The following is a 24,168-nucleotide window of genomic DNA, read 5'->3' as shown; positions in this document are numbered from 1 at the left end:
CAAGTCAATGCTAGTGACTAGAAAAGTACTCTCCTTTTGTGTATTCAGTTTGCTGCCCCTTTGCACTTATCACCACGAGACTCCAAGTACTCGTATGTTCCTGAAACATTAGTGAAATTGCGCTCTTGATCATATTGGGAAATCAAGAGCCGGGATCTTTCACTGTAACTTGTGGCCATCACTTTAAAACCTCCAAAAGTATGAGGAAAAATGACAACTGAGAGGTTGTTTTGTGCAAGATCCAGAACCTGGAGGGATGAGAGGTTTAATAATTGCTCTGGTATTGAACCTTCGAACAAGTTTGATCTCAAGCGAAGGAATACTAATGATGCAAGAACTTCCAATCCATGAAGGTATTGTACCAGAAAGCCTGTTTCTCACCAATGTCTAGAACCACCAATTTTTGCATTTTTCAGCGACAAAGGGAGATTTCCAGATAGACTATTCTTTTGCAAATGCAACGATCGAAGATTGGTGAGACACAATGGCTTCAGGAATGCTGCCAAAGAAATTGTTGTAGATAAATTAATAATTCTTGTAATGATAACTGATTCCAGCAATGTGGAAGTTCTCCAGACGCATGTTGTTGCTAACAGATCCAGCATTTTTCAAAATAGTGAGGTTACAGAGATGGTATGCTGCCATTAATATGATTATGTGATAAAGAAAGAAATTGAATCCCAGCAAAGCTTAATGAAATAGGAGCAAATAAAGAGTTGTTACTTAGATCAATCATGGCCAAAGATGAAGAGTTCAATCAGGTATCAAAACCTTCAAATTTGTTGCGGCTCATATCAATAATCTCCAAGGAGGAATGTTGCAAAAGTAGGTGAATTCCACTTAAATTATTATGCGATATATTGAGCAAGACCAAACCATTGGATGATAAATTCCAAAACCATGTTGGGACATTGCCAGAAATTTCGGCCTCTGATAGACAAAGATACTCCAGCCCTGTTTGAGTTTTAAGCCAAGCAGGAAACACAGAGCTTATTCTGCAAGAGCACATCATGATAGTATCAGCATAAAAAGGAGGCACCCAATCGTTGGGCACATTAAGCTGCAGCAAATTATAGGAGAAATCCATGTAATACAAGTCTGTTAGATTTAGAAAATGGTGTTCAGTTAAAGTGCCAACAAATGAATTTTCCTTGAGCTGTAAGATTCTCAGATTAGCTAACCTACCTATGCTATCTGGGACCCTTCCATTAAATCTGTTGTTCGCCAAATTTAAGTAGCTCATACCATCCGTGTCCTCTGAAACAGAAGAACTATTTCTTATGTAGTTCTCAGGGCAATTAGACAAGCGGTTCACAAGATCATCAATTGCTCCTTTTATTAAATTGCTACTTAAATCTAACCACTGTAACTTGCATAAGTTCCCCATGGATTTTGGCAATATTCCACTAATGTTGTTCATTGATAGATCAAGCACCGTCAAGCTTGTGAGTTTTCCCATGCTCCCTGGTAGTTCCCCTGCAATCATATTTTGAGACAAATATAGAAACTGAAGGTGAATAAAATTCCCCATAGTTTCAGGCAATTTGCCTCTGAGATTGTTAACAGCCCCATCAAAATGCTGCAAAAGTGTGAGATTGCCAAAGGATTCAGGAATGGCTCCACTGATCATATTCTGTGATAAATCCAAATATTGCAGGTTTCTCAGGTCCCCAATGCTTGCAGGCATCAATCCCTGAATTTGGTTATTGGACAAATGAAACTCCACCAACTTCTGCAGCCTCCCGATGCTCTCTGGCAACTTTCCAAACTTATTATAAGACAAATCAAAGAACACTAAATTTGTAAGATTGCTTAGAGATTCTGGAATGCTTCCATTGAGTTCATTATCTGACAAATCAAGGCTCTCCAAGCTACCAAGATTTCCCAAGGACTCTGGAATCACTCCATCAAAATGATTACCAGACAAGTTCAAGACTCTCAAGCGACTCAAGTTACCTACTGTGACTGGTAACTTGCCATACAGAGCACAAGCAGAGAGCTCAAGATGAACAAGGCTAGTGAGATTGAACAACCATTGAGGCAGAGTGATGTTCAGGCCATTATTGTGAGAGAGATCAGCACACGAAGAGATGTGAAGTTGAGATAATGAGGCAGATCGGTAGTAGCATAAATGCCACCACCTTGAAGTTCAGCATTAGAAAGTTTCAACGCACGAAGAGAGGGGAGCATACTGTTAATGTCATGAAGCCAACCATGCACTTTGGAAAGGTTCCCTCCACTCAAGTCAAGGTAATACAAAGAAGTCATTCCAGAGAGCCAGTGGAGGTCATTAGTTTGTAGATCATAATTGGAGCTAAGATCAAGATAGCGCAAGCAGGATAGGTTTCCAAAGGTATGAGGAATGGCACCACTGAATCCGGCATTGGAGAGATTCAGGTATTCAAGTTTGGTGAAAGAGCCAATGAAGTCTGGGAAGGAAAACAAACAATGAGAGACAAGCCATGAGATCAAAGAGAGAAGCTCTCACAAATGTCTGTGGAGAAGTGTATGAATGGGATAGAGCAAATGCATGGATCATATAAAGCAGATTTAAACAAGAGCAAAATTAATGGCAGCGAGGTACTTGGGAAGTTTCCCATATTCTAATTCATGTAAAATTTCCCTTTTACCTTTTTCTTTTTTTTTTTTGGACAATGTCAATAGGCTTGGAGACTCATCTGTCCTCGAACAAACTTGAGAGATGTTAAACGAGTGTGTCTCTCATGTCCACAATGCGGCTCGCGTGGCCATAACAGAACAAAACTATCATTCCACTATAAACCGCAAACATAATTTGTTTTTGTTTAGACAAACTCTATTGACTTAGTCACAACCCCACTCTAATGACAGTGAGTTTTTCTGTGTACATGCTAGTATACAAAGACTCTCAATTATGTTAACCTCAATGAGATAGTTAGGAGTTGCAAATAGTTGTAATGTAAGATAAATAAAATTTTAAAAATATAATCACCAAAATAGTTCATGTACTTTTTCTTTCTTTTTCTTTTTCATCAGAATGCTTCTAGATTATCTTTCATTGAACGCTGTTACTCAGCTTAGACGTCCCCATCATCTCTCTACTTTTAAAAACTGTCACTTAAGCTTTTCAAGACATTTTAAAAGCAAAGTGACTAATCGGAAGATATCTCAATGTCGACACTTTTCAAAAGTAAAGTGATCTAGTCGAATATTTCTCGAAAGAAACCAAGCTGCAAAGCAGTTATAGTTAGAAAAGCACTCAATTAGCAGATTACACCAATTTTTAAAAAATAAATAAATTTTTAAAAAATATATTTAAATTAAATAAAATAAAATGTTTTGGATCACGTGAAACACAGATAAGGAGTTCTTAGTCTTTTTAAAAAAGAAATCATTGTTACATACTCTATGCGTGTTTTCATTTGTGGGGTCAAATCAGCTAAACTGATTTATTGCTTTGATTTAAAGGTAATGTTTGACTATAAAGAGAGAACATGTTTCACATCTTGACACGTTTGGTTGGTAACTTGGTAGGGACTCGGATCAGTTGGATTGCTCTGTTGACTTGACTCAAACATAAAAAGTTAGTACACATAATATTCCTATGAAATTTTAGGGACTCTGAATAATTGGATTGCTTTGCTGATTGCTGGAGAAAATTAAACCAAAAATGCAGAACTACCATATGACATGAGCAAAAATACCACCAACTTACTTGGCAGGGAAAACAATACATAATCAAACAGGCTAAAAGGTTGCATTTCTGACTTGCCCATCATATCACTGTTTTTCCAAAGAGATGAATGAAAAGAGATAATTTCAACTTTGATAAATCACTTTCAAAGTAACTGACAACTTAGGAAAGATACAAGAGAACCAAGTCACAAATAAAGGATAACAACGCTGATTTGGAAACATGAAAAGCTTTTGAAACTAAACTAGCTAAACATTATTTAAAATAATACACAATATGCTTATTGATATTGAAATTTTAGTTGCTCTCAAGACAGAAGAGTTAAAAAGAGTTAAAAAGCTACATGTTCTGACATCAAACAATAGCACTAAATAATAAACAGACAGACATTTTGCAGCACCTACCCAGTCAACTTGTAAACCATACCTCTCTTCGTGTCTCCTTGCCCATCACTGAAGCTATTCTAAAATCGAAAGAGGAGCTCAAAAAATGGTGATTATAAGGGTTTTTTCTGGCAATGGCAGTGTTAAATCCCTCCATGATTCTCTCCCCCGGTGCTTAAACCCTGATTTATGTGAGCATATCACCCCATTCAACATTGATTTTATTCTCATGATGAACTCAGCTAGAGATGCTGCATCGACGGTGAAGAGAAGTCCTTTTGCTCTTAGCTCAAACCTAGGGCCCTATCGCATCTCACTATCTCACTAGACTGCCGAATTTGGGTCACATGAGATTGCCGCCGGCAACTATAATTGGATCAGAATTACCAACCTTCCACTTCACTGTTGGAATTGGGATTCAATCGTCGACATTCTCCGGCCGATCGGCGATCTCATCTACGTTCAAAAGAAGGAGCATGTCACTCTAGAACACCTTCGAACGCTGGTTAGACTCAAGCCGTCGATCATCTTTCCGTTGGCGATCACTGTGGACATCGGCGTTAGAAGCTTCATTGTTAAGCTTGAAGATGACGGGATTCACATTCTTCGATCAAAGATCGTCCAGGGACCTTCGACTATTGCCCCGGCTCAACCTCAACCAGCTCAGTCATCTCGCAAAGCCATATATATTCCCAAAGACGATAAGGGTAAAGCACCCGTTATACATTCTCCCGTCGATGATCTCCCAAGCGAGGCTGTTGAGCGTTGCTCCGGCCTTAGCCAACCGACTGGGACTGACGCTGTTGGATCTCAAGAAGACGTCCAACCTCCTACCGGTGACCGGCTTCTTGCCGATACCCATGAGATCCCGCCGGAATCTCATGCGAGATCCGAGCGACAATCCTCACTGCTGCTCATCGCAGTGGCAACGTGATGGTTGGGCCTTCAACAGCCGCTCCTTTGCCTCGAGATGCAAACTCCACCATTCTCTTTGGAACCATGCCTTCGTCTCTACTGCCTCAAGATCAGCACTCCCCTGGATTCCTGCAAAATCCCTTTGATCTTGTGATCACGCTCTCAGATATGTCATCGTGATCAGCTCTCTGATCAAAATATCTAATCCATTTCCTGGATGAGATGCCTCGACAAGCGCTCTCCCGATCTCAGCATCCACTCACCCATCTTGGTGAACTTGCCTCGAGATAATCACTCTCAGATCCTCCTTTGATGCTGAGATAACTCCTCAAGATATTCAACAACATGATCTAATCTCACCCTCACATTCCAAGGTACCCTTGCCTCGTGATGATCACTCTTCTCTCTCTAATTCTGATCATGGACAGGACTCATCCTCTAACCCTAATTTGCAGGAAAATTTTCCCTCTCACCTGCAATTCCTACCTCCAGTCTTATCCATCCCTGAGGGTACAAATGGATTTTCATTTTTGGAGGATGGACACTGGTACCAAGCATTAACTCTGAAAAATTTTATGAACAATATCCTTTGCCCTGCATTCTTTACTAGAGGCCCTCTTAAGGAAGAGCTCCTCGATCGTAGAGCATGAGAATATTCTTGATAATGATCATGGAAGATGAGGATTTCATTCCGTAGAATGAAATTTTGCCTTGATCCTGGAAGACCAAGATTCACACACTATTGCTACTGAACAAGAAAATTCTAGTACTTTGGAAGATCTACTAAAACAACTTCAAGCAGCATCCCAAACCGCCTGTATAGTGACAGCCCAAGAAAACCTGCTACTGAACAAAGAAGTCGGGTTTGTACCCTCCATCCCCGATCTCCCAAGAAAAATCCCCAAGATCCAAGAGAGGCACGCCTCTTTTATGAATTCAATATTTTCTCTCGACTCGAGCTGCTCAAATTCTTAAATATAGCAATTCTTGTGGCATTAAATTCCTGATCTCCTCTCATAAATCTAAATGTTCAAATAAAATCGCATCTCTTGAAACCGTGAAGAGGCTCCTAAATCTCCTCCAATCCTCGGATCTCCCCGAGATCTAATTATTAGACTTTATCCTGCTTTCTTATGAAAAATTTTATGCTCGGAATGTTAGGAAGTCCAGGCGCACTCTCTAAAATGCCACTCCAGTCAAAGAAGTTATTTTAAATTGCAAAGCTGATATTGTTTGTCTCCAAAAATCCAAACTCCAAAACCTCCATAGCTCCCTATGGAGATTAATTGAGGTAAACGCATTGACTCTTTTTGAATTCTTACCGCCCAATGTTCTCACCGGAGGTATTATCCTTGCTTTCGGGGACAGCCCCCAACTTAATGGACATTTAATCTATAAGGGATCCTTTTACCATTTCGCAGAATTCACTAATCGGGTCTCGGATAACTCCACTTGGTCTTGCTCCAAAGATTTATGGACCAAACTCTAGTTCCATTAGGCCCGATCGAATGAACTCAAAACCCTAAAAACCCTCATTTCAACCGGGTTATTTTCGTAGGCGATTTCAATACGATCTTTTCCATAGAAGACAAAAATAATGGTATCTCTAATCCTAGAAATATCAACGTATCCCAATGCCTTCTAAGCTTAACCGATCTTATCAACTTTCCAACAAAAATTAGTGGAAGAAGATTTACCTGGTCCAATGGATAATCTAACCCTATTTGGGTCCGTCTTGATCGTTTCCTTTACTCTCATGATTGGACCTTCTTATACCCCAGAACATCTCAATTTGATCTTCCTGCATTTGGTTCGATCATTCTCCCTATCCTGCTCCCCGATTTTGAATTCACCTTAAAAGATCCCGAATATTCAAATTGAGAAATTCGTATACCACTCTCTAATCTCATCAATCTTATTCAAGAAACTGGGTGGCTCTGAGTCAAGCCCTGTTGGATGTGGGGCGTTCATCTTTTCCAAAAAACTTGCTCATTTAAAATCCAACCTTCGCACATGGTCCAAGAACAATTTTTGTTCTTCTAAGATCCTCAAAAGTAGTCTACTCGCGGAATTACATTCCAATGACATTATTGATGAAAGTAGACCCCTCTTAGAGGAAGAATCCAACCGACTCCTCCCAAATTCGCCTCGAACTTTACATCATTTTAAACCAGAAGAAATTTATCGAAACAACGCCTCAGGATTGCTTGGCTTAGAGAGGGACTCCAACACTCAAATTCTTCCACCAAATTGCAAACGGGAGGGAGAAATAGAAATCACATACCTCGTATTCTTCATAATGGCATCTGGTTTGACGATAATGCTCAAATTGGTAGAATATTCACTGATCACTATCATTCTATCTTTCGCACCCTTTACCAAATAGATTTCTCCTGGATTGGCATTTTCTTTTTGATTACAAAGAAAAGAATTGATCTTTCCCAGCTAGAACTACCTTTCACTACTGAGGAAATTAAACAAGCCGTTTTTGGCCTTAACCCTGACAAAGCCCCTGGCCCGGATGGATTCCCTATTTTCTTCTTCCAAAAACATTGGACCATCCTCCAAAACACTCTCGTTAAGCTTCGGAGGATTTCTTTCGAAGGAACCATCAACCTTGAGCCGTATCAACCGGATTCATATCGCTTTATTGCGATATGCCTTTAGATGTGAAGGACTTTCGTCCTATCAATCTTATCAACTCCACTTGTAAATTTATCTCAAAAATACTCGCTAATCGCCTCAGTACTGTTATCAATTCGCTAGTCGATGAATCACAACCGATTTATTAAAGGCGTATGTATAGCGGATAAATATCATTGCTCAAGCACAATAAATCATTTCCAACTTACAAAAAAACATAAACGCCTAGGACACATCTTTTAAAGTGGATTTCGCGTAAAAGCCTTCGACTCTCTGATCGGAACTTTCTTCTCGAAATTCTTGTTGCTAGAGAGGCTTTGGACCTAAATGGATCTCCGGGGTTTTTCCATTCTTTTAGCACCGCCAAGGCCCAATCATTATCAACGGATCAACCTGTGGCTACATTCGCGGGTAAAAGAGTCCGAGGCAAGGCGATCCCTCTCCAATCGCCTTCTTGCCCTCACCGCTAATATACTAAGCGTTATGCTCTCCCATGCACTCAAATCCAAAGTCCTGGTGGGGGTTCCTTTAAATAATTCTGATAACATCTACCACCTCCAATATGCCGATGACCTTCTAATTTTTTCTGCTGGAGGACAAGAAGATCTTCATATTATTAAACTCATCCTGAGATCTTTACTGAGGGTGCCCTCAGCTTAACCATCAATTACTCAAAAAGTCGCCTCGCACTCTTAACTATGACTATCAACCTCATCACTCCTCGCCCTAGAATCCCTAAACTGCTCACGAGTCGCCTCCCAATCACCCTACTTAGAGTGCCCTTTCTCGGGGTCGAGACCCAAACGTTATGATTGGGCAAAACTCACTCAACATGGTTCGCCTCGTGCACTCACCTCTTGGAAAGCCAACTACTTATCACTCCTGGGACGCTTAACACTCATTACCTCGGTCCTTTCAACCATCCATGTTCATCGGATATCACCTTCAAGCTTCCCGCTAGGGTGATCAAAGATATTGATAAAATTCGGAGAGATTTCCTGAAAGGGCCCGACTCGGGACCTAAAGGAGTCGATTGATCGCTCGGAACAAGATCACTAGACCAGGGAAATGGGAGGTCGGGAAACCTTAACCTTCGCACCTTCAAAGAATGCTTTTACTTGGAAAGTGGTGGTGAAATTAATCATAATCCAAATAGCAGTTGGGTCAAAATCATCCACGCTAATTATTCCATAAATGACACTTTTTAGAATTCTTTTCTCACATCCCACCCGAAATAAGTCGCTGGGCAGTGAGTAACTCTCCACTTTATTTTTCCTTCCCATCATGCATCATGAAATCTATCGGAAATGGTTCTAACACTTCACTTTGGTCCGATCACAGCATGATGGGATTTCGACTCAAAGATCATCGCGATCTTTTCAATGATTGTTCCTGCTCGGATTACCATCGATAATTCACCTAGTTTCTAAACAACCCTCGAACCCTTATTTCCCACCTCCAATTCCCTCGATATAAAGTTATCTGCAGGCTTGAAATTATCCCCGATTGCTCTAATATTCAAGATGATGTTCACCTCGGACCCTATGATGTTTACTCTCGGACCCCGGGTAAAAAGGCATGTTTACGCTAAATCTTATTATAAATTTCTCATTGATGGTGGTACACGTAGTCCGCTTTTATCCCCTTCCGAAAAATCACTGTCCAAAGCAAAATCACTCTTTTCTCTTGGCTTCTGTCGGGGAGGACAAAAATCCTCACCCTCACAAATCTCTTCAAGAAAGGTTACAATTTTCAAAATTCCACCGACACTTGTGCCCTTTCGCCACAATGCATCTCGAAAAATCTCTCAACACCTCTTCATCGATCAGAATTCTCCAAACCCATCCGGCACTTTTCTCTCAAATTTTAGAAGCTAATTCCCTTCCACGCACAATTCATCACTGGACCACTTGATACCATCCTTAACCCTCAAAAGCTCTACCCGATTAACCCAGAGTTACGTAAAATAATCGATCTGATTTATTTGAAGTCGGAGAAACAAGTTTCACATCTTCAATACATTCACAAACATAGAAGCACAAGCAAATAAAAGATTACTAAAAAGGAGGGTGAAGCCTCAAAACCTTTGAAAAAAGGGTGTTTTAGCAGATGAACCTTCCGCCTTTTCTTCCACAAAGGCATAATATTGTGTTATACCCTTGAGGGTAAGTTCATCCATAAAGGTTAATTATGTAAGGCTTCTGACAGATATTTTTCCTTAAATTCCTTGATGAGCTACAGGAAAATGTTGCTCGAAAACATTAAAAACTTGTCGATGGGTAGGTGAAGAAATTGAATAAGCTGCTCAATGGAAGGTTGAAATTCTAGCGATAGAAGCTTGTCTGCCTGTGAGTAAAAGGACAAATGTGGTTTTAGACTTCCAAGGAAAATCAAAACAAGGGAAATACATTTAACCAATATTGATTAAATTTCCTCAATGCTCCTCACCAACAGCTTCACAAACTGCTATGCTTCTCTCAAAAGTGTGAATCAAGGGACTCATAAACATCATGGCATACTCAACGTAAGTTTGACAAACATTATATATACCAGTGACCAAGAAAATCAATCATAATTTTGGTTTTTTGCGCAATTCATATGCAAAGAATGCAAAAAAAGAAGCATTGATCTAAAAAACAAACAACATGGATTGTGTCACGAGTATTTTTGCAATTAAATAGGAGATTAAGTAAATTTTCAATTATCCATAGAACCATTGATCTGAAAAGAACCACATTGAACGAGTAATAATCAAGCAATTGATAGTTTGATATGTTATTCGACTTTAATGATGCGAAATAGAATTCACAAGGAATGCTCCTTGTTTAAAAAGGTAATATAACATGTGAGCTCTTGCTCAATGACAATTACAATATTTCAAAGACAACATAAAACTGCATTGTGTCTTTCACAAAAGTTATAACTAATAAGTAATAACCAACTGTTCACACATTATGCTAGATCTAACATAAACACTAATGATACAAAATACTTTCATGCCATTTCAATTGATTGGATATTTACTAGTGCACAGGATTTAATCTGATCATATGAGCAAAGATTACCTCATCCATAATGAGCATTGAGCAATTCTTCAATACACAAACACCTTTTCTTGCAAGATCAAGAATGCGTCCTGGTGTTCCCACAAGTAAATGAACAGGCTGATATAAACGCATTATGTCATCCTTCAAGCTAGTTCCTCCAGTGGTAACCATGACCTGAATCTTTAAATGCTTTCCCAACTCTTTGCATACTTGAGATGTTTGGAGAGTCAATTCTCTTGTGGGAACCAATATGACAACTGATGCAGCAAAGCGACAAAAAAAGAAAGGGGCAAATTAGTATTAGAATACATTTGGACAAAATACGTTTGTCTTCCAAGAAGTAAATCCATACTGAAATAGTTGCAAACAATTCAGAAACAGTAGTTAGCAAAATTAGATATGGAATATGTGGTTCAAACTTCAAAAGACCCCACAAAAGAAAAATAGTAGAATTAACAATGCAACTTTAAAAATGGCAGCTTGTTCTTTCAGACAACAGATATAAACTCATTTATGTAATGGCAATAAAAACAATTGTATATGAACCTTGAATAACATTGTTATCTTGATCGATTTTTTCTAGAGCAGGAATGCAAAATGCAGCTGTCTTCCCAGTCCCATTTTTAGCCCTGGCAAGTATGTCACTCCCAGTCAGTGCAATTGGAATGCTTTCTTCTTGAATGGGTGAAGGTCTTTCAAATCCCTTCTCATATATTCCCATAAGCAACTCCCGCTTCAAAAAGTAATCTTCAAATTCATTTCTCTTAGTTGCAGTAACATCCTGTAAAATGAAAAAGAATATATTTCATAAATTAAGGCGCGCGTTTCAAACTCTTAACCACATGATTTCTTCTTCAAGGGCAGTGACCAAGTTCAAGGGTAAGTAGCGCATTAAGGTGCTAGAAAAGAAAATAAATGCACACTTTTGGGCAAACATCTCCAAAGAATGATTCTGTAATTAACCAAACAGAGCAATATGATACTTTCTCCTTCATAACACCCATTGAAAGACATGCTTTTAACTTGATTTACACTTCCTGATCTTCTAGTGATTAGTAACAGGTTTTTAACAACAAGCTGCACTTATATGCTCAGACCCATCATTATCAACTCTGACTTTCAACTAAAGTTACAACAAAAATAAATAAATAGAGATGGGATGCTCAGCAGAGGGCAGTAATAAGATAAATCAATCAGGTAATCTAAAGCATGCAACAAATTCATAACACAAACAAGATAAAAATTAATAGATCATGTATGCAAAATAATAAGTGTGCACGCATGCACACTTTCGCAAGCACAGAGGCAAAAATGATTGTAAATACAAATGGCATCTGAATTCTCCCAAAGACAGGCGAAATTCACATGATGAGTTTTATGCAGCAAAACACATAATCAATCAGGCTAATAGAAAGTCCAATCTAAATTCAATTTACTCCATGAATGCTAGGCTTTCTGTTCAAGATCTAACACAAACAAAAGAATGATCAGATCTTGATATAGAAGAGAATGATATGCTGACAAACAGCAAACTAATGCTAACCTTTTAAGTTAGAGAAGTAGCAAAAGATTGTTGAAAACTTGATGTGCCTTCAACGAGATACAAATGACAAGGTCTATATCACAATTTCAGGGAAGAGGACCATTAGAAACCATTAACAATTATGTCACATTATAGGAACAAAAAGATTCAAACCTACAACAGATTTGCAACAGATTGACAAATAAAGATCAACTCATTAAACGAAGAAGAGGTCATGAAAGTGTATTGCCAGTGAACAAAATCATTCCTCTGCATCATCAATATTGTTATTATGTTTATTGCAAAAGGAAGAGCAAACATATAAAGTCTTGTAGCGTGCCTTGTGGTGGTATTTTTAACTGAGCCTTCCAATCCTGATAGCTGAAATCATCAGAAAGTTAAACTTGTTGGATACTTTAAAACAATAAACTTTCAAATGATGATGATAATAATTATAATAATTATTATTATTATTATCATTATTATTATATATAATAAGTTAACATGCTTCTCATGCCGTAATCCTGCTAAGCTCCAAAATAAGCAACCCGCCATATATACAAGCACAAGATATGCATTTTGATACATATAAACAGACAATTTAGGGACACCACAGATAATTGTATATTGAAAACAGGTCTAAAAGCAACAAAGGGCATCAAAAATAGAATCCAAAAAGTTCACAAATCAAATCTAGGTAACACAAAGGGAAGTAAATATATAGGAATCAGAAATTCATTATGAAGTGTCACGCAATTTAGGCAATAATCTGTAAAATCTCAAGTACATGACCGTATAAATCATGTGCAGAAAGATAAAGAGGGAAACGAACCAAAAATATTCAAAATCAGTGCGGAACAAAGTGTAAGAACAATTTATCACAAAAAAACAAAGTGTAAGAACAATTTTGAATTGTATAGGAGCCAACTAATACATTCGTGAGGTAAGAATATAAATAAGAAATCAAAATTCTAAGTTTCCATTTTATGACATATAAACTTTAATGGATGGAGCAAGACAGAATAACAGCACTCACTGACACTAAAATCAGTGTCCTAGACCCTAAAACAAAATAAGATATGAAAAACTTCAAATATAGAATATTAACATTTCAGGATATCGGAACATAATTTAAGACAGGTTTTTATGAAATCACAAAATCCATCAATGTAGTAAAGGCCAATTAATTGCATGAGCATGGGACCAACAAATACAATAGCGAGAAAAGAATATAAACAAGAAATCAGAAGTTTAAGTTTCCAGATTATAAGCTACAGACTTTAATGGATGGCATAATATATAATAATGGTGCTGACTAATATATATTAAAAGCATCCTAGAATAAACACTATCCTATTAAAACAAAAATAATATGAAAAGCTTGAAATACAGAATATTAGCATTTCTGATAATGGGAAGTAACATAAACGCTAACAAAAAATTAAAAGCAATACTATAAAAGCCAATTAACAGCAAGAGCATGCTATCAGCCCAATCACAAACTTCAATAGACTCCACAACTAACTATTCAACTAATAAAAATAGGGCTGACGCTACGGAAAAATTTTTACAAACATCAAAAAGACAATTATTAACTTATTCACCAGAACAAGATTAAAACCATAAATCTAACAAGAATATTAAGATATCAGGATATTGGAAGTAACTTTGGACAGGTTTCAATGGAACAACAAAAGTCATCAATGCCACAAAGGCCAATTATGTGCATGAACACACCCAATCTCAGCAACGACAAATTAAAATCTGTGCCCATGATTTCTGCTGCGGGGGGAGAGTTGTGGAGACATGGTGTCGGTCCCCACTTGCCATGGCAAGGGGGAGCGAGCGAAGGTTCAGATCGAAGTCTCAGAGCGGAGGTCAAGGTTCAGAGAGAGCAGTGTGTCAAGATCGAAACTGCATCAGGTTTAGAGTAACAAGAATAACATTCAAGGAAAACACATGAGCATGATTGGTAAGTCACATATTCGCAACTCAAGTATGAATTATGAAGTGTACCCAAAAAATGTTTAAGTCAAACTTCTTATAACTGCAATATTAAACACATGAAATTAATTAGAGTTTCTACAAGTGAAAAGAAAAAAATCACCTGTGACTACAACAGGAACTGTTGGTGCTCCAAATATTTCTTCTGATATTAAGAAAAAGTGAATGAACTACAATGTTATCTTTGGCAACCCCTCAACGAAAGATAACAATGAAATAAAGTCTAAAGCTATATCTAGTAAACTGTTTGATCATGAAAAAAGTACTGCAGTTTAAGAACAAGAAAATTTGAAATGTTAACTACTACTACTAATAATAATAACAACATCATAGAAACCCACTTATCAAATAACCATTCAAGGGGTCCCTGAAAAAGAGGTGCAAGGTATACTTCATTAAATATAATCATGTGCCCATCAGACGCAATTCGATCAGCCTATTAAAGATCAAACAAATCAATGCTTGATAGTTGCCAAGCCTTCCATAAATATCAACTATAAAGCAGAGAGATTGATATCATCAGCACATAAGAAAAATGCAAAGACAAACAATTATCAGTTAGCAGATTGTAGGAGATAATTAAGCTAAAAATGTATAATTGTCATCAAATAGCACATATTGGTGTTCTGCACTTTTCAATTTCAAATCAAATAATAACTCAAATTGCAAACTCATAATTCAAAAACAAAATAAACAAAGACTCATAACGAAAGCAACATAATAGACTAACATCACTTTGTTGATATAAACTAGTTAGACCACCCGACTTCACTACTTTTGACCTTAAAATTGAGATCAACAAATTCATAATCTGGACAACTCAATAAAAAGTCAAATAAAAATTATTAGAACCATCCAAAAATTTAATATAATATATGAGCAAATAATCTTCCTTGAAATATATTTTCAGAAGAGATGATAGCATGAATATATTGGTTAAAATTTATTTGACCAATTCTTTCTGAATCTTACATTAGGGAATGATATATTTCATTAGCCTATGAATGGATTGAAGGAAATTAGGACTAATGCTTTCTCGGGTTTGGTTGAATTAAAATATGTGTTAAATGTTAAACATCAAACGTTGATAGTTTATAGGGACGTGGAATCACACACTATTTCTGGAAGTATTGTATAACAAACCACTTCTTTAAAAGTATATACAAATTTCTCCTGAAATAATTATTTATGCAAACAAATGATGGACTTGACTTAAAAATCTATACTAAGTTAATGAATTATTTATGCAAATAAATTGTGGGCTTGATCTAAAGATCTATACTAAGTTAATGGTTGTTAATGCCTTAATTTTACAATTATTGGTTGGTAGTTAACACAAAACAACCCGTTTAAAGCTTGAAACGAAGCTATTGATGCTGTCCATGGAGATTAGTAAAAGTTCTCTTAAGATTAATTCATTTGCAACATTTTTATACCTAAATTCACGACATTTGCTGAAAGTTTCCATTCAGTGTTGACTCTTGGATATGAAAACAGCTCATCAATGCAGATCAAGTTGAATTTGGGTAAATTACATAGAAGAAAGTTGGCATTTTCCACACATTTAGATTTCATCGTCAATGATAAACACAGTCAGTAATACTGATCCATGTTAATATTCTATTTTTTTTGTTTGAGAATTCATTTTGTGCAGAGATGTTTATGAGACAACAATCCTCTGTTACATGCCCCCTCTGGTCATGGATGAGTACAATCCTTTGTTTCTTATTCATCCCATCGAAATAATTACAATAAATGCAAATGCATAGTGTACACCCTAATAGCTTATTCCTTAGTCCATATTTTGTTTTCAGTTTTAGTGATTCATTTTCTCCAAAGCATGTTCATGAAATTGTGGTATATGTTAAGACATTTGGTATCCTGTTTTACTATGCTGAAATGGTACCTATAAGAATTGTGATAATCTTGCTTTTAAATATTTAAAAAAAAAAGCAACAAAAGGGCATTTCCTAGTTCCCATCATTCTCATTCTTTTCACTGCAAGATAATTCCTTGTCATGTCACTTTCACCCCGGAACTAAGCAATGGGCTCGAGGGTGAGGCAACAACAATGTATATTTGTTTTAAACTACCTCATCAAAGTTCAAGGTCTAATCAAATTGGTACAGCACTCCCCTCTAGATATCTCAATAACAATTATTAGAATAGTTTTAAACTGTATCGACAACGATAATTAATTTATGCAAATTGACTTTTTCTTTTCAAAAGTGTATAATGTAATATCTCAAAATGCTCAATTAAATCCGACATATTCAATAGATCTATCCATAATAGCTCATAATTTTCAGTTCCATGCATGTAAGACTAACAAGTTTGCAAAGTTTTCATGTTTTTCAGGTACATCAATTATGAACACCACCAACAACAGGGTGGTATGTCACAATTGATGACATGCCCCTAGACTGTGAACCATGTCCCAATGCAAGCACTCTAAAGACACACACTCATGGTATAATATCAATCAAAGAGAACTAATTCTCAAATATCAATTAATGATTTTAATATTCTTAAATAACTCAACAAAATGTTATATGTTCCAATAACACACAATGATGTTAAGCACTTTACAATTTCATATCCAATAATAACTCAAATTACAAACTTACAATTCAAATACAAAATAAACAAGGACTCGTAACAAAGGCAACATAATAGACTAACATTGCTTTATCGATACAAACTAGTTAGATCACCCGACTTGTTATTTGTGACCGTCCTGAAAATTGAGAACAACAAATTCATAAACTTGACAGCCTAATAAGCAATCAAGTAAAAATTATTTGAACCATACAAAACTTTTAACATAATATACAAATCTCACTAGAAATATATTTTCAGAAGAAATGATAGAACTTCTCTTTATAAATCTTACATTAGGGTGATAGCATTTCATTTACTTGTATTTGAATTGAAGGGAATTAGAACTAATGCTTTCTTGTGTTTGAGGGAATTAAAAAATTGAGACAGATAAGCAAATGAGGAAACATATTGGTCAAAATCTTGTCCCTTCTTTCCTCTTAAACTAAGCACAACCTAACCATTGCATCATTCTTGTGGAAATTATCTAGCACAAGTAGCAAATCATTTTGTAAAGCTTGGAATATAATCTTATGGTCTCCCAAAATGGTTTTGTTATGTTTGTGCAATTGCCTATACTAATAAAGACAAAAGTTCTATCATATTAATTTGATATTACTTGACATCATGAAATTTGCTCATACCACACTAAATGCATCTCAATAATAAAAGAATAAAAGCTCATGCCTAACCTTAGTTCCTCTTTGAGAAAGTTGATTTGAATCTCCGGGAGTACATAACCATCTTCACATATAGAAAATCATATGCTTTGTCAATGGATCTGAAATAAGCAATCCTTATGGTTTGCTTGATAATAATGGTGCCAATGATTACCCAAAAGCCAGTAATGAATCCCATTGCAAGGCCTACGTAAAGCCATAACATCTCTAACCATTCTCCTTTTCCTTCTTCCTCGTTTGCACCTTGGGAATAATGTGTCTCATTAGCACAATCCTGAAGAGGTGATCCACAAAGATTATGATTCCAGTTATAGGCTGATGAATCGAAAGTCTGAAGTTGGCTGCCTGATGGAATTTTTCCTGACAAATTGTTGTGGGAAAGGTTCAAATGGGCCAAGAAGTTCAAAGTAGATATGCTTGAAGGGATGGTACCAATTAAATTGTTCCATGATAGATCAAGGGATTCCAGCTGTTTCATTTCACTGATGTTTTCTGATATCTTTCCATCGAAATGGTTGTAAGCAAGATTCAAGAAATGCAGTCCATGCAGTTTGGTCAATTCTTCAGGCAACTCACAGGAAAGCTTATTGTTTGATAGGTCTATGCTTGTGACTAATGATAGAACCTTAGAGTATTCCATTTGAAGACCCTTTGCACTTATTAAGAGAGATTCTGAGTACGCAAAGCTATTATGACCACCATCGCTGCCAGGGGGAAATAAAGGCTCGGCAACACTCAAAATAGAGAACAAAGACCACCATTGAGTGTGGTTTGTGACTACCATGGCTTTGAAATCTCCAAAAGAATGAGGAATGCAACCTGATAGGTTGTTGTGTGCAAGGTCAAGGATCTGAAGAGAGGAGAGTTTTGATAATTGCTCTGGAATGATGCCCTGGAATAAATTTGATCTTAAGCGAAGCACTATTAAAGATGAAAGGCTTTCTCCAATCCATGATGGTATGCTACCTGAGAGTTTGTTGTCACCAATGTCAAGAGTGACCAACTTTTTGGCCAGCTATTGTTTCTCAAATGTAAGGATCGGAGATTGGTCAAGGACACAGGGCCAGCAGGAATTTTACCAATGAAATTATTGTCAGATAAATTAATAATTTCCAATGCTGATGTTGGATTCCAGCAATTGGGAAGTCTTCCAGACATATCATTATTAGATATATCAAGCAATTCCAAGCTAGTAAGGTTACAGAAGAACGACGGAATATTGCCACTGATATGATTGTCAGATACAGAGAGAACTTGAATATAAGTAGCATTAGTAAAGTATGAAGGAATAGACCCAGAGAATGAGTTGTTGTTGAGATAGATAACAAGCAAAGGGGAGGGATCAAGCTCAGGTAATGGGCCTTCAAATCTGTTTGAACTCAAATCTATGCTGTAGAAAGTGTAATTTTTCAAAGAAGTTGGTAGCCTCCCCTCCAAATTGTTATTTGATAGATTGAGAAAATAGCTATAAGAGGGACTTAGATATCCAAACCATGCAGGGATGTTGCCTGAAATTCCAGCATCTGATAAGCAAAGGTCACTCAAATATGTCTGAGTTTTTAGCCAAGTGGGAAACACTGAACCTACCTTGATAGAACACATTCTGATGTGCAAGCATTCAAAAGGAGGCTTCCAATTCTCACTTACATTCAATTGCAAAGAGTTGTAGGATAAGTCCAAATATTTCAAGTTTACAAGATTAGCAAAATGAGATTCAGTTAAGACACCCATCAAAGAATTTGAAGAGAGATTCAGTTCAAACAGTTTAGATAATTTGCCTATGTTCTCTGGAATTGTTCCATTCAGCATGTTGTTTCCCATACGCAATGTTTTAGACCCACACTACTTTCTGAAGCAGAACCATACTTGTTCTCCCTGCATTTAGACAGTCCATCAACAAAATCATCTGTGCCTCCACTGATCATATTGCCAGTTAAATCCAAGGTCTGTAACTTGCATAATTTCCCCATGCCTTTTGGCAATGTTCCATTGATGCCATTGGCCTGCATTGTCAACCACAACAATTGGCTAAGATTTCCAAAACTCTCTGGTAACATTCCACTTATTGCATTTTCAGACAAATATAGATACTGCAAAAGTGTGAGATTGCCAAAGGATTCAGGAATTGGTCCACTGATCATATTCTGTGACAAATCCAAGTATTGCATGTTTCTTAGATCCCTAATGCTTGCAGGCATCAATCCCTGAACCTGGTTTCTGGATACATCAAAAATCTCCAAATTCTGCAGCCTCCCTATGCTGTTTGGCAGCTTTCCAATGTTATTATAAGCCAAATCAAAGTACACCAACTTCTGCATCCTCCCAATGCTCTTTGGCAACTTTCCAATCTTATTATGAGACAAATCAAAGTACTCTAAATTTGTAAGATTGCTAAGAGATTCTGGAATGCCTCCAATGAATTTATTCCATGACAAATCAAGTTTCTCCAAGCTACCGAGATTTCCAAAGGACTCTGGAATCACTCCATAAAAAAAGTTAAAGGACAAGCTCAAGACTCTCAAGCGACTCAAGTTACCTACTGTGACTGGTAACTTGCCATACAGAGCACAACCAAAGAGATCAAGATGAATAAGGTTAGTGAGATTGAACAAACCATTGAAAACAGAGTGATGTTCAGGTCAGAATTGGAGAAAGATCAAGCACACGAAGAGATGTGAAGTTGAGATAATGAGAGGCAGATCAGTAGTAGCATAAATGCCACCACCTTTGAAGTTTAGCATTAGAAAGTTTCAACACACGTAGAGAGGGGAGCACACTGTTAATGCTCATGAAGCCAACCATGCACGTTGGAAAGGTTCCTCCACTCAAATCAAGATGATGCAAAGAAGTCATTCCAGAGAGCCAGTGGAGGTCATTGGGTTGTAGATTATAATTTGAGCTAAGATCAAGATAACGCAAGAATGATAGGTTTCCAAAGGTATGAGGAATGGCACCACTGAATCCGGCATTGGAGAGATTAAGGTATTCAAGGTTGGAAAAAGAGCCAATGAAGTCTGGGATGGGGGAGTCATCGAAGTTGTTCATGCTCAAATCCAAGTGCTTTAAATGATGAAGCTGAATGAGAGAAGAGTTCAACTTACTTGGTGGCAAGTCATAATAATCAGAGATATCATTAGATGGGTGCTGTCTGGAGATCAGCTTGATGACATGCCGGGATTCATGATTGCAGCTCACGCCTTGCCATTTGCAACAGTCATGGCCAGTCCAAGAAGAGAACAAGCTTTGGTCGTCGCTATGATTAATGCCTGCTTTGATGCTGAGAAGGGCTATCCTTTCAGTTTCCATGCAGCTTAATCCATGGACATAACAAGGAGGGAATGCTGAGACAACAAGGATAACAAACGAAACTAACAATGTGAGATAAGCCATGAGATCAAAGAGAGAAGCTCTCACAAATGTCTGTGGAGAAGTGTATGAATGGGATAGAGCAGAATGCATGGATTATATAAGCAGATTAAACAAGAGCAAATGGCAAGAGTATTCTTGGGAAGTTTCCATATTCTAATTCTTATTAAATTACTCTTTTTAATTAATTTTTTCTTTTTTGACAATATCAATATGCTTGGAGACCTGTCCTCAACAAACTTGAAAAATGAGTTTGTCTCTCATGTCCACAGTGTGGCTCACCTGGCCATAACAGAATAAAACTATCACTCCACCACAAATCACAAATATAATTTGTCTTTTTGAGACAAACTCCATTGATTAGGTAGTCACACGACTCACACTTCAATTTGGGTTTGTCACGTATGGTCTTATAAGGATCGTTCTAGGTCAAATCGAGATCTTTCCGAAAATGGGGGTTTGAACAATTAATATAAGGTAGGTATTGGGTCGGAGGAATGAAATAGTTTTATTTTAAAATGGGTGGGTTTGGTTTTCGTTGTTAAAAATTAAGTTACGATTATAAAATATATTTATTAATTAGTTTTGTATATCTTATATATATATATAATGGTTTGAATTTACATTGATTATTTATTAATTGAGTTTTGTATATACTTTTTATAATATATATATTATTATTGATTGTCATTGATTATAATGGTTTTGAATTTTAATTTGTTGTAATTGTACAAATGTTTTGCATTGGTATGGTGAATTTTTAAGTGTTTTATAGAATAATATTTGGTGATATTCAGATATTAATATTATTATTAAGTATATAACATATATATGTTGATGAAAAACCTGTGGACGGGCTTGAGGCGTGGATTTGGGTGGGGATTATTGTATTAAATGAGCGGGTTTTGGCAGGAATTAGGTCCGTTCAAGCGGGCGGATGAGACACTGGACAAAGACTTGAATTTTAGTGATAATTATAGATAAAAAGCTGCTCACGAACCGGTTCTAGAGCCGGGCCCATGGACAAGTCTGTCTCGTGTGCAATGCTAGTTTACAAAAAGCTCTCTCAATTTGTGTTAAGGCGAGTGAAGAGTGGGTTTAAAGAGCTGAAATGGTACGTAATGGACGTTGATAAATCAAAAGAATGGAAATAATAAAATATATATATTTATTTAAATATATATATATATAGAGATTTAAAATATTGTTCCCATAAACTTAAACAAAAGTAAGTACACATATATTCCCATGTGAAACTTGTGAGCCATTTGTGATGGGACAGTGTGCCTATATATAAAATTAAAAGTTTAATCACTACGTTAGTCACTCTAAAATTTGGAATCGATACTTTTAATCTATATGTTACAATTTTTAGCCTTTTTAGTCTACGATGTTTTGACTTTGCATTTCTTTTGAAATATTATTCCAAGTGGCTATGATAAGGTTTAGATTCGCCTTTTACTATCTTTTCTTGACAGCAGCACCTAAGTCCCTTACAACCCTTGATTTTGACTTTTAGTTTTATGATAATTTTTAATATCATAAATAAAGCCAAGTCGATACAAACTAAAATGGCTTGAAATTTAGCGTCGTAGACTTTGCGACTAATATTTCTAAAATTAAATAATAAATAAAGAGCCCAAAAGAGTTGACGTCATAGTAAGTAAACAACAAAGGGTCGGGTTCCTAGGTCAAGGACTAACGTAGATATTAAGCGAAAAGTTAAAATATTTTTAGATCGAGTGAAATATGAAGTTTATAGCACTTTCTTTGCTAACGAGCCCACCTTAAATGAGATCCTAGCCCGTCGATACATCTGTCGATCGGAGCCATTGATTTATGAGATTTTAAAACCCTTGTTCTTATCCTTACGTTTACCAGTTTCGCGACCTAACTTCTATCTCCCTCATCGATGATCGTCTATTGTCGTGACAGCCTAACTATCATGTCCGTTCCTTCATGGTGGTGCCGTAGAAAAGCGAGGACTGAGTGGATCTACTTTTCGAGGGATTTGTTAGGCTCGCTTTTCAAGTGTAGGATCCTAGGAAGCTTTGTGCGCGTATTAATGATTATATCTGGTTGGCTCCTAGATTATTTTCTCTTCACGAAACTCTAAAATTTGTCTTATTGTGATTTCATCAACGTCAGTGTAGCTTGTGAAAGGTTTAAGGGTTCCATTTCGATTTGTGGTTTGAAGAGTTTTGTTTACTGCTTGACGTATGGCACTCGACGTATTTCTTAGGATCTTTGGCCAGGTGATGCTTGTATGGATTTAATGCGTCTCAAGGATGAGATTTTGCATGATATATTTGATGTAATGTAGAGTATATTTGATTGAGGTATAATCTTCGCTAGTGAGAAAAGATTGTTAGTTGATTTTAATTTGATGGGTTTGGGATTTTGCGTTTTTGACAATGAAAGAAATCCCTCGATTTTAGAGTTTGAAGGAGTAAAATATAAAAAGTGTGATTATGTTATCTAAATAATTGCAAAATTTTGGATTTTATGCATCGTGTTTGTGAGGATATAGCCTCGTTAGTATTATTGTCTCGGATGATATTTACGTGCTGGGAAGAATCATGGCGAATTTTGATGATTAGGAAGATTAGATTAGATAAGGTGAAAAATAAAAAGAGTCGGATTCATTTTGAGTTGTCGGATTGTCGATCGAATTTCCATTAAGTTTGGGTTGTAGGTTAAGATATATGCATATTTTAAAAGTATCACGTCTGAATTATAATTTTTGCGAGAAATAGTTAGAGATTCGATTGAATGTTATAAATTGAGTAATCTTTCTAAATTATGTGAATTTTGATATATCAGTGAGTGTTAGGTGTCTATTATTCCCGAAATTTTTAAATTTGTGATTTGGAAAAGTGTGAGTGAAGTTATGAGGGTTTTTAGTACTTCGATTGATCATGTTGGAATTATTGAGTTTGGCTCTTGCGAAATGGGTAATTCTTGTTGTACCTGCTGCACTGATAATAAATGTTGAGTTAGTAGAATAACGGTTTGAGATTTTGTGCATTTTGTGCCTTCTAAAATCTTATATATATATATACATCTTATTACACTTTGTTAGCCCTCGATTTTGTTATTTAAAAGTGCATAGGATCTCTGCTTCTGACATGAGGACATCTCTCTGCAAGAGGTGTGGGGTTTGAGAGTATTTTTGAGTCGGGAGTAAGTATCCCACATAGACTATATAATAACCCTTATACTTGAAAATTCAAGTTTTGTGAACTTTTGGAATTTTAAAGAAAATTACTTACGATTATTTTGACATATATATTTTAGATATTTGTATTTGATGTGTGGAGATTACTTTAAATTATTT

At 36.6% G+C, this 24,168-nt stretch overlaps 3 protein-coding genes across 3 annotated transcripts in view; all 3 read right to left on the bottom strand.

The window, feature by feature from the left end:
* Positions 1–3,755, bottom strand: part of LOC120273687 (probable leucine-rich repeat receptor-like protein kinase At1g35710) — a 5,518-nt gene extending 1,763 nt beyond the window's left edge. Inside the window, exons 1-5 of the mRNA XM_039280375.1 lie at positions 3,695–3,755; positions 2,258–2,429; positions 772–2,141; positions 549–638; positions 74–370 (exon numbers count right to left, since the gene is read on the bottom strand). Coding sequence (XP_039136309.1) covers positions 74–370; positions 549–638; positions 772–2,141; positions 2,258–2,429; positions 3,695–3,755 — 1,990 coding nt within the window. The remainder of the gene's footprint in view (positions 1–73; positions 371–548; positions 639–771; positions 2,142–2,257; positions 2,430–3,694) is intronic.
* Positions 3,756–9,849: 6,094 nt separating this feature from the next.
* On the bottom strand, positions 9,850–18,407 carry LOC120273677 (DEAD-box ATP-dependent RNA helicase 6-like). Its single transcript, XM_039280368.1, has 4 exons — positions 17,478–18,407; positions 11,208–11,442; positions 10,680–10,918; positions 9,850–9,960 (listed from the first exon to the last, which is right to left on the bottom strand). The coding sequence occupies exons 2-4, from the start codon at positions 11,380–11,382 to the stop codon at positions 9,850–9,852; spliced, it is 525 nt and encodes a 174-aa protein (XP_039136302.1). The 5' UTR covers positions 11,383–11,442; positions 17,478–18,407.
* Positions 17,479–20,924, bottom strand: LOC120273673 (receptor-like protein EIX2). The gene is made up of 4 exons (XM_039280357.1): positions 20,243–20,924; positions 19,312–19,938; positions 18,432–19,252; positions 17,479–18,357 (listed from the first exon to the last, which is right to left on the bottom strand). Exons 1-4 carry the CDS (start codon positions 20,922–20,924, stop codon positions 17,479–17,481), a joined length of 3,009 nt encoding a protein of 1,002 aa, XP_039136291.1.
* Positions 20,925–24,168: the final 3,244 nt, after the last annotated feature.

This window comes from Dioscorea cayenensis, chromosome 2, assembly GCF_009730915.1.
Source record: "Dioscorea cayenensis subsp. rotundata cultivar TDr96_F1 chromosome 2, TDr96_F1_v2_PseudoChromosome.rev07_lg8_w22 25.fasta, whole genome shotgun sequence".
Taxonomy (NCBI): Eukaryota; Viridiplantae; Streptophyta; class Magnoliopsida; order Dioscoreales; family Dioscoreaceae; genus Dioscorea; species Dioscorea cayenensis.
This window is presented reverse-complemented; position numbering and strand designations above follow the sequence as displayed.

Bases quoted from the DNA above. Each gene is read 5' to 3' on its own strand.
- LOC120273677 (XM_039280368.1), bottom strand. From the start codon at position 11,382: ATGGGAATATATGAGAAGGGATTTGAAAGACCTTCACCCATTCAAGAA. The intron at 10,919-11,207 runs GTTCATATACAA...TTGCTGCATCAG, and splicing joins AGATAACAATGTTATTCAAG to TTGTCATATTGGTTCCCACA. The intron at 9,961-10,679 runs GTAATCTTTGCT...TTTTACTCACAG, and splicing joins CAATGCTCATTATGGATGAG to GCAGACAAGCTTCTATCGCT.
- LOC120273673 (XM_039280357.1), bottom strand. From the start codon at position 20,924: ATGCATTCTGCTCTATCCCATTCATACACTTCTCCACAGACATTTGTG. The intron at 19,939-20,242 runs GTGTGCTCCCCT...GAGTGATTCCAG, and splicing joins TGGCTTCATGAGCATTAACA to AGTCCTTTGGAAATCTCGGT. The intron at 18,358-18,431 runs GTAGCATACCAT...AATTTATTCCAG, and splicing joins TGGTGACAACAAACTCTCAG to GGCATCATTCCAGAGCAATT.